This window comes from Hydra vulgaris, chromosome 03 (genome assembly GCF_038396675.1).
Source record: "Hydra vulgaris chromosome 03, alternate assembly HydraT2T_AEP".
Lineage (NCBI taxonomy): Eukaryota > Metazoa > Cnidaria > Hydrozoa > Anthoathecata > Hydridae > Hydra > Hydra vulgaris.
The window spans coordinates 46,005,001-46,015,334 of record NC_088922.1 but is presented as its reverse complement, the minus strand read 5'-3'; the positions used below and the strand labels follow the sequence as shown (position 1 = coordinate 46,015,334).

The 10,334-nt window shown below is 30.4% G+C and overlaps 1 protein-coding gene and 1 long non-coding RNA gene across 2 annotated transcripts in view; one reads left to right on the top strand and one right to left on the bottom strand.

The window, feature by feature from the left end:
- Positions 1 to 1,307: 1,307 nt before the first annotated feature.
- The window catches only part of LOC136078200 (uncharacterized), a 17,246-nt gene continuing 8,219 nt past the window's right edge, over positions 1,308 to 10,334 (top strand). The window contains exon 1 of the long non-coding RNA XR_010637603.1: positions 1,308 to 1,431. This is a non-coding gene — a long non-coding RNA (uncharacterized LOC136078200). The remainder of the gene's footprint in view (positions 1,432 to 10,334) is intronic.
- Positions 8,136 to 10,334, bottom strand: part of LOC101236008 (phosphoribosylformylglycinamidine synthase) — a 50,584-nt gene continuing 48,385 nt past the window's right edge. The window contains exons 9-11 of the mRNA XM_065793416.1: positions 10,320 to 10,334; positions 9,812 to 10,186; positions 8,136 to 9,701 (exon numbers count right to left, since the gene is read on the bottom strand). The exon at positions 10,320 to 10,334 is cut by the window's right edge and continues 216 nt beyond it. Of these exons, the coding sequence (XP_065649488.1) occupies positions 8,364 to 9,701; positions 9,812 to 10,186; positions 10,320 to 10,334 (1,728 nt within the window). The 3' untranslated portion in view covers positions 8,136 to 8,363. The remainder of the gene's footprint in view (positions 9,702 to 9,811; positions 10,187 to 10,319) is intronic.

The window sequence follows — 10,334 nt, the reverse complement described above, 5'->3', positions numbered from 1 at the left end:
ATATATATATAGTATATATATATCTATATATATATATATATATATATATATATATATATATATATATATATATATATATATATATATATATATATATATGGTAACACGTTTTTAAATTTTAGTTTCTAAGTATTCTGGTTATGAAAACTTTTTTTTTAGTTACAATTCTTCCATTAATGACAAATTGTTGGAATTTACACAGTCTTTAAACACTTACAATTAATAAAATCCAATTAAAAATTTGAAAACGTTTAATTTAATTTTCTTTTGCTGGTCCAAGAATTAATTTTTCAATAGTATCGACTCAATCAAAAGATACAAAAATATCGAACTGCATTTTAAGCGGGTAAATGTTCGAATTTAAGTGGTTCGCCTTTTACTTCAATGACAAAAATATTCAAATCAGTTCAAGATATTCTTTAAGTACCAGAACCATTCGAACGAAAAACTAAAAAGAGTTTCAAAAAATTGAACTATTGTATTTTTACCAGTCAGCAAATCATTGAAGAATACCAGAAAAAAAACGAGGCTAAAGAAAAAACCAAAAAGGTAAAAAAATGAAAGAACAACTATATTCTTGAAAAAAAAAGAAAGAATAATTATATTCCCGCAGAGCGAAAAAAAATTTCAGCCGATAAAAATTCAAGCATCAAAAAGAAGAAACATTTAGATATTTTATTTGATGTAACAAGGAAACAACGTGAATGCCCTCGAGAGTATTCTACCCCCTCCCACCATAACTGCGTTAGAAAAATTAAGTTCCTAATTAAGTTTTATTCAGCTTAAAGGTCTTCCATAAGGTACCTACGCAGATGTGGAGGATGGTATTACTGAAAGCGTACGAAAGCGTATAAGGGAATGGGGGTGTTAAAGACAGCGAGTACGTACGCTATTTGACTTTCTCTTCTTTTTTAAAAAAATGCACCGAATTTCCAAATTTAAAAAGTTTTTTTTTTTTTTTGTTCTTTTATCTTTACAATGTTTTGATTCTATATAACTGATACAAATTTACAATGTTTTTAAAATATATAATGGTTAGAGAAAAAAAATAAAAATCTCACAATTTTATTGGATACAAAAAATATAAATGCAGGGTATCATTAATATTAAAAGAACGCGGGAAACTTGCAGAAGACCAGATGGTCTTGCCAAGAAACCACTTGTACTAGTAATATTTTTTGTATTTTTGTTTTACATGTTTCTAGTTTCACAAAATATAATGGTAATTCATTTTATATTTGATTCACATATAATAAAATGTAAGATAATAAATAATTGATAAATGCTAGATTTTGTACACATAATAATTTGATTAGGCATAAATAAAACTATTGTTGATTTATATATTTTTTATATTGATATTTGTTATTGAAGTTTTTGGGATTTTCGTTTCAACGTTAATTTTGGTTCTAGTTTCAATATTAGTTTAGTGTAAGTTCATATAATTGTTTATATTTAAAACGAATTTTTTTAGTAAGATTTTCAAACAATTTAGGCTATCTAACTTTGTAATTATGGCATTTCTGGATATCAGTTTATTATAGAGATAAATTATTATAGAAATTGTGAAACGCAATAGTTTTGTTTTTCTAAACGGTATATTAAAGTTTCATACTTCTCGAGTGTCATATGTATTTCTATAGCTAAAGTCATTATCTTGTGTAGCATAAATATGTCGAATTAACTAAAAAAAAATTTTTTTAATGTTTTGAAAAGTTTGTGCATTTGGGAAGAAAGGAGGAGGAGGGGTGATTTTGTAATGAATAATGCGTACGTATGCATTATTTATTACAAAAAGAATTAGTATCAGGGAGAGTTCTAAAACAGTGGTTTTACCAAGGAGGTTTAATAAACAGGAGACGGTGTCACGTGATTTTTTGAAGCCAGTTTTTAAAGAATTATTCGCTAACTGATTGCCTTTTTCAGTTTATTCTAATAGCATTCGGAATACTGAAATAGACATTCAGTTAGCTGTATTTTAACACGGTACTAAAAGATATTATCTTTCAAACAGTATAAAAGATTCTTAAGAAAATAAGACCAAATGTTTGTGAGTTTTTATGTACATTTAAACAATTAAAAATTAATATATATTTACAAGTGCATGTATGTATGTATGTATGTATGTATGTATGTATGTATGTATGTATGTATGTATGTATGTATGTATGTATGTATGTATGTATGTATGTATGTATGTATGTATGTATGTATGTATGTATGTATGTATGTATGTATGTATGTATGTATGTATGTATGTATGTATGTATGTATGTATGTATGTATATGTATATATATATATATTTATATATATATATATATATATATATATATATATATATATATATATATATATATATATATATATATATATATATATATATATACATATGAGTAATTTTAAATGTATTCTACAAAATAGAGTGTTCTTAAAAAAACAGAGCAACTAACAACTAAATACATATATATATTAAATAATTATTTTTTTTTTTAGCTTTACATGATTTATACTGAGTGTAGGCTAAAAAGTTGATAAAAAGATGTTATTTGACATCACTTGTTTTGCCTATGGATGCAAGAGATTGTGCTGATGGCATTACCTTTTCTAGGTACGTTAAGCTACACCAAGCAAAAAATTTCACAAATAATTAATATATTATTACAATAAATAATATTATTATATTATATACAATAAATAATATATTATTGCTTTGTGAAATTTCTTGCTTGGTGTAGCTTAACGTACCTAGAAACCTTGTGTAGCTTAAAGTATATATCATTAAAATATATTCTAAAAAATATTGTCTAATAAAATAAGGTAACCACCAGAGTAATAGGATATATGGTATTACTATGGTGATTTTTTTATTAGTCAATATTTTTATAGAATTCCGTCAAAAATCAAATATCAAGATTTGACACAAGTTGAAGAAGAAGAAGAAGAAGAAGAAGAAGAAGAAGAAGAAGTACTAAATCAGCATTAAGTACAGAAGCTGATATGGATAGAACTAGGTTCTCATGTGTGAGAGTTCAGCTGGTGCCTTACCAGGCATTTTTGAAGCACCATAGTAACAGCATACTTAGTTTTTTTCTAGTTTTATAGCTAACTTTTGATAGATTTGTCTTACTCTAATTTAGCCAAGATCATATAGAGCTATTATTTTATACTGAGTCAACAGTTGCACAAAAAGATTTAATTTTTACAAGTCAAAAAGATAGCAGAAGAAATTAATTTCAGCTTAACTATGCGCATCTCCATATAACTATTTTGATCTTGTTTCAATATTATAGTTTCATTGTAACTATATCAAACGATATATATATATATATATATATATATATATATATATATATATATATATATATATATATATATATATATATATATGTATATATATATATATATATATATATATATATATATATATATATATATATATATATATATATATATATATATATATATATATATATATATATATACAGTATTGGACAAAACATTTACAACCAACATCGAACAATGCTAAAAAGTGTTCCTAATTTTACATGTCTTAAAAACGAAACGAACTATACTACCACAGCAAACAGTTCAGGAGTCTGGAGTCATAGCATGCCATGACATGAGCAATCAGCTGACAGGTGACAGCACACAGGCAGAATTTCGTTGACAAGTGCCATTTTGCAGCGGACAATACAAGTGCAACTTTTTTGGTTTGTTTCATTTTCTTAAGTCTGGTCCGTGTCAACGTCACGGAAGTTTTTTAATAATTAAAGGAAGTATCCAGAAGTTTCCAGAAGCATGCAGAAGCTTCCAGAAGTTTCCAGAAAAAGCATTTGGAAGCATCCAGTAGCATCCAGAAGTATCCAGAAACATTCAGAAGCATCCAGATGCATCCAGAAGCTTCCAGAAGCATCGAATAGAAGCATCTAGAATCTTCCAGAACAGGTTCACACAGGTTCATTTTACTATATAAGAGACATGTAAATCGACATGTAATTCAGTCAGTATCTGGAAGTCAATCAGTCAGTATTATCAAGACAGTTTATCGAAGTGAGTTTTATCAAAGTGTTTTATCGAAGAACATCAATACAAGAAGTGAAATACAACAAGTGTTTTATTATATCAATACAGTCCACATCCAACCAAAACGTTGAGTTCCACAGAGCGTTATTGTATCATCACAAGGTAAATGTAACATGGTAAGCCTTGAGAAGCGTGATTATTTTTATTATTTTTATGACTTCAAGTGCAAAAATGGCTCCCGACAGTCTTGGATTGGAACTAAGAAAGAAAATTATTGACGATTACGTAAGTGGAATGTCACAAAAAAGTATTTGTGATAAATATCGCGTGAAAAAATGGACCGTATCAAGACTATATTCCAAATATCGTTCTACGGGGAAGTTGGCAGCAGATAACAAAGGTGGAAGACCGCGTTCCACCACTTCTAGAGAGGGTTCTATGATCGTCAGATCCATCAAGAAGGATCCCTGGATATCATCAGTCGAGATACAAAAGCAATTAGAGCTGCCTGTATCGGACCGAACAATCAGACGACGTGCTGTTGAAGCCGGATTGTTTTCTCGACGCCCTGCAAAGAAACCGCTGATTTCACTAAAAAACCAGAAGAAAATAGTCCTGTTTGCTACATCTCATATTGACTGGAATGTGCAGAAATGGCGAACTGTCCTGTTCAGTGATGAATCGAATTTCAACATCATTGGGAGCGATGGCATTTGCCGTGTACGTCGACCGGCCGGAAAACGCCTCGATTTACGTTACTACCATAAGACCGTGAAGCATGGTGGAGGCAATGTAATGGTCTGGGGGTGTTTTTCTGCTAACGGTCTAGGCACAATACATCGAAACGATGGAATAATGGACCGTTTCATGTATAAAAATATCCTGAAAGATGTTATGTTGCCTCATGCTGAATGGAATATGCCAATAAAATGGGTTTTTCAGCAAGACAACGATCCAAAACACACTGCAAAAGTAGTCAAGCAGTAGTTTCAAGACAACCACCTATCGGTGATGGATTGGCCGCCTCAATCTCCGGATCTCAACCCTATCGAGAACCTGTGGGAGATCGTCAACCGCAGAATTAATCGTGAAGGTGTTCGTAATAAGGATCAACTGTTTGAACAAATCCAAAAGGCCTAGGCAGCAATTCCACAAAGTTTCATTGATCACCTGATCGAATCTATGCCTCAAAGATGCAAGGCTGTGATCGACAACAAAGGATTCGCCACAAAATATTGATAGCGAAATACAGCTTGGTCAACATTTTGTCGAGTTGCACTTGTTTTGTCCAGAAGAAAATCAACTTTTTTTATCACTTTTGATTAATTTATTAATTTTCGTGTACAAATAATGAACTTTGTGATGAATAAAACTTGAAGAACTTTGTCTCTAAACAGTTACATAGTTATTTCTCTAAATTGAAAAAATGCAGCACTTTTATATAAAGAAACTAAATTAGCATTATTTGGTTGCACTCGTTTTGTCCGATACTGTATATATATATATATATATATATATATATATATATATATATATATATATATATATATATATATATATATATATATATATATATATATATATATATATATATATATACATATATATATATGTTTCAATGTCATATCTTGTTGTACGTGAATATATATATTTAAAATATAAAGCATAAAATAACAGCTGCGTACAAACTAAATTTATTCTTTGTAATATTTCGACCTGTTTTTGCACAGATCGTCATCAGACGTAAAATATAATACAAAAAACCGTTAAAAATGATACATAAAAACGTCAAAGAAGACATTAAAAAGAAGCCATAAATGATTACCTAATAACGAAAGTATAAAATTAGCAAATATTATTTAATTCCGATAATTTTTTTAAACAGAGGTCTCCAACTGTTTGTAGAAATTTTAATGCCATTGTCACGGATGAGAAGTGCTGGAGCGTATTTTATTTCTTGGTATGTTGAGACGTAGTTAATTTCAAGTGATTCTCTTACTTTACGTTCATCGTACTCTGATTTTATTGCTAGAGTTTTCGGACTTGACCAATCAAACATACCATTACATTCTCTACCATGTTCGGTTGCACCAGATGCATCCCATTTACCTTTTAAGTAGTTTTTTTGATGTTCAATGCATCTCGTTATAATTTTCTTTTTTGTTTCGCCAGTGTATATACTGCCACAAGAGCATGTGAGTTTATAGACACCGGGTTGCTATTTGGAATTAACTTAGACTTGTTGTTGCATAAGATGTTTTTTAACGTAGGTGGTGTAGTAAAAATTATTTTGACGTTGTAAGCTTTAAGTTCTTTTCTAAGTTTTGGACCTGTTCTTGGGAGCCATAGAAGTTTAACTGTATATTTAAATGTTTCTGTTTTACTATAATTTATTTTAGAAAGGTCGATTCTTTTCTCAATATTGTTCTTAGCAGTTGTTTCATGCTTTAATCTATCGTGTCCATTTTCTGCAAACATGTTCACTAAAAGCTATATTTCATCATTAAGATATTTTTTGGAACAAATTTTGATGACACGAGATACAAAACCTTAAAAAACATCCATAACTATTTTTGGATTAACGTTTGATGTAGGTTTTATTTGTATATTAGTGATAGCCGACTTTTGATGTTTTTTGAAGTTATAGTATGAGTTGTTAGTGTTGGTTATAGTTATATCCAAGAAGTTTAATTCTTTTATACTGTTTTCTTTTCCGAAGTATATTTTATTGCTGGATCTTGTTTATTTAACAACTCCAGAAACTTATCATGATTTTGTATTGAGTCGAATCTTGCATGACTGTCATCTACATGCCTTCTATAGTCTTTGGCGAAAAATGACCAACCTCAGCAATAATAAAAGCTTTTGTTTCCAAATGCTGTAAAAACGCTTCGGCAACTACAACCATTTAGGACAGACCTATAGGTCCCGAATTCGGTATAGATCTTATCTCATTTTTGTATAAAAAATAACATTGGTTAAGACAGAGTTCGATCATTTTATGTATACCACACTAAGAGTTAGCTTGGTTCTTTTTTTAAGATTATCAATATCGGTGTTTAAAATATCGATAATCACAGAAATTGCTGTCAATTGGAATGGAGGGATATAACGCCACCACATCAAAAGAGACTTGAATTTCGCTAGGATCAATTAAGCAAGATTTCGCTTCGTTGGCAAACGAAGAGGAGTTTAATAATCTTGTTTTGTTTTAGTTTAAGATTCGTTGTATAATTTTTACAAGATTCTCTGATGATCCATTTGCTGGGGTACCTATAGTAGAAACGACTGGCCGCATTGGATAGTTCTTTTCTGGCTTGTGAGCTTTTATGACTCCATGTAAATATGGAGGGACGCAGTCAGAAGGGTACATTTGAAAATAAGTCTTGTTATCTAACTTTTTTTGTTTTCATAATTTGCATAATAATTTCTGGAATTTAGTCATAAGGGTTTGAGTCGGGTAATAGTTGATAGTTACTGAGTGTTTAATTTCCTCTTCTAATTTATAAAATGCGCCTACTTCATTTATTAGTACAAATCCTGTTCCTTTATCAAATGGATTAACTGCTAAACCATTTATTTTTTTCCTCAAATTATTTAAAGATAATCTTTGTTCTTTTGATAAATTATCGGGTAATCTGTTTTATATTTTTAATAAGAATTTTACTCACGTCTATATTTAAATGTTTCTGTTTTACTATAATTTATTTTAGAAAGGTCGATTCTTTTCTGAATATAGTTCTTAGCAGTTGTTATAGTTACATAACAATTAAAAGATTGAAAGATAAATATGTATATTTAATATATTTGTTTTTATTTATGTTTACATTTAATTTTGTTAAACTTTAATAAAGGCTGACTTTCAAAACTGCCTTCATCGCGTTTTATATAAAGTATATACTACGGCGTCTCCTGTTTATTGAACCTCCTTGGGTTTTACTGTATACGTACTTTATGGTATTTCATCTTTTCTGATTGAAAAAGCGACTACGGCCACTAAAACTAAACTAATAAAAAATTACAAAACTAAATTAATAAAAAAGTAGTATAAATTTTTATCAGGTGTAGAGAAAAAGTTTTCTTGTCGTGTGAAAAAAAAAAAAAATATTAATTTATCAAAAGCACTGTATATACATCATGTATACAACTATTATAAAAACAATATCATGCTGATTAAATATTAAATTTAATAAAGTAAATAAAAATACTTCACTTTGTTACTATGAGTTTTATAAAATAGTTATTCAAACGCTTTACTTTGACAAGCACAACCTCGATTTAGAAAATCTCTTTTCTTTGACGTCATCACAAACTAATTTTGATTTATTTAATATATTTTTTAAATATTTTTATTGGAAACACACCAATCGTATGCATTATAAAACATTCGCAGCCACGGCGATTTATTGAAACCATACCATTGTTGAGGTGCCCATGGCCATTGCCACATGACCGTACATCTTTCTGGATGAGGCATCATTGCTAAATGTCGTCCGTCGCTAGAACAAATTGCCGCAATACCATTCGGTGAACCATTTGGATTGTACGGATATTTAGTTGTAGCAAATCCATCGTCATCAGCGTAAAGTATCGGAATATTATTTTTATTGTTACTGTGAAAAATATTATCGTTAAGGCAACTTAATCTTCCTTCACCATGAGATACCCAAATACCGAGTAGCGAACCCTCCATACCGGCTAACATCAAAGATGAACTTTTAACAATCTTAACATTAACAAATCGAGATTCAAACCGTCCGGAAGAATTAGTAGTAAAACAAACACCTTGTTCTGGAAAAGCATTTTCATCGGTATTAATTTTACCAACCCATCCAAGCAAAGCCATAAGTTGACAACCATTACAAACACCTAAGCTAAACGTGTCTGATCGTTTTCGAAACACTTCTAACTCATGCTTTGCACGATCATTGAACTTTAATATTGACGCCCATCCTTTTGCTGACCCAAACACATCTGCATAACTAAACCCTCCCACAAATACAATTCCTTTAAAGATATCTAATGTTATTCTTCCATCGCACAATTCTTGCATGGTAACATCATAAACATTGAATCCAGCCATATGAAACGCAGATGCCATTTCACGATCCCCATTACTACCTTCTTCTCGTAAAATTGCAACATTGGGTTTTTTTTGCTCATTAATTGTAAAATACTCGTCAGGATTAAATGAAAGGCTATAACAAGGTGTGTGGCGTAACTTTAAAGTTCTTTCCTCCTCTTCTACGCAAAACGGATTGGATTGTAAGCGCTCTAACTGAAAGCTTGTAGCTTCCCATATATTTCGAAGGTTTCTCATGTCGTGATTCAACACCTCATTACCTGATAGCGAAATAACAACATTTTTGCAACTTGTGACATGACCGATCTTAACACATTCAATGTTTACTGATTTATAAAAATGAATCACATCACTGGCATGGTTGCTTTGAACTTCAAGTAAAAGAGAAGGCTCTTCCGCAAACAAAACGTCTAATAATTTCTCCTTGCTTGTCATGGTCATGATGCTTTCTAACTCAACATTAAATGTTAAGTCGCCAGCAAATGCCATTTCTAATAACGACGTTATCAAACCACCATCAGATATGTCATGACCTGATACAATTAAACCTTGACCAATTAGCGTTTGTGTGACTATAAATGCTTGTGAAAACATCTACAAGAAAATTAAAAAAATTAAAACCATAAAACTTAAAATTACTTTTAAAGTAATATTTTCCGCTATTTTCATCATTATAAATGAGAATATAAAAACATACACCCGACCTGAAAATCGCTAATATCTGGCGAATCATTTCCAATTTGTCCAAACACCTGAGCCAATGCACTTCCACCGACTCTCCATTTTGAAATTTCATTCATTTTAAGGAAAAGAATTTCATTTCCAGAAACTTTTAAGTCAGGAGTGACTTTTTTACGAACGTCAGGACAAGGTGCGTATAATGATACCACAAGAGCACCAGGAGCTTTTACAACTTTACTCTCCACTCTAGCTGCCATACTTAACGAATCTTTTCCGCCATCAACAGCTACTCCCAATGAAGACAGCATATCACACATTGCTTCACAAGCTTCGTATATTCTCGATCCTTCCCCTGGTAGTTTTGCGGGCCACATCCAATTAGCGCTACATTTAATGTCCTTAAATAAAACCCAAGTTATTTAATTACAAATTTACACATAATAACGAATTTACATGTAACAAAACTTTATATAATAAAATAGATATCAAACTTTAAAAATTAAGAACTTTTGCATATTTTAGAGCTTCAACCTTTATATCTGAAAT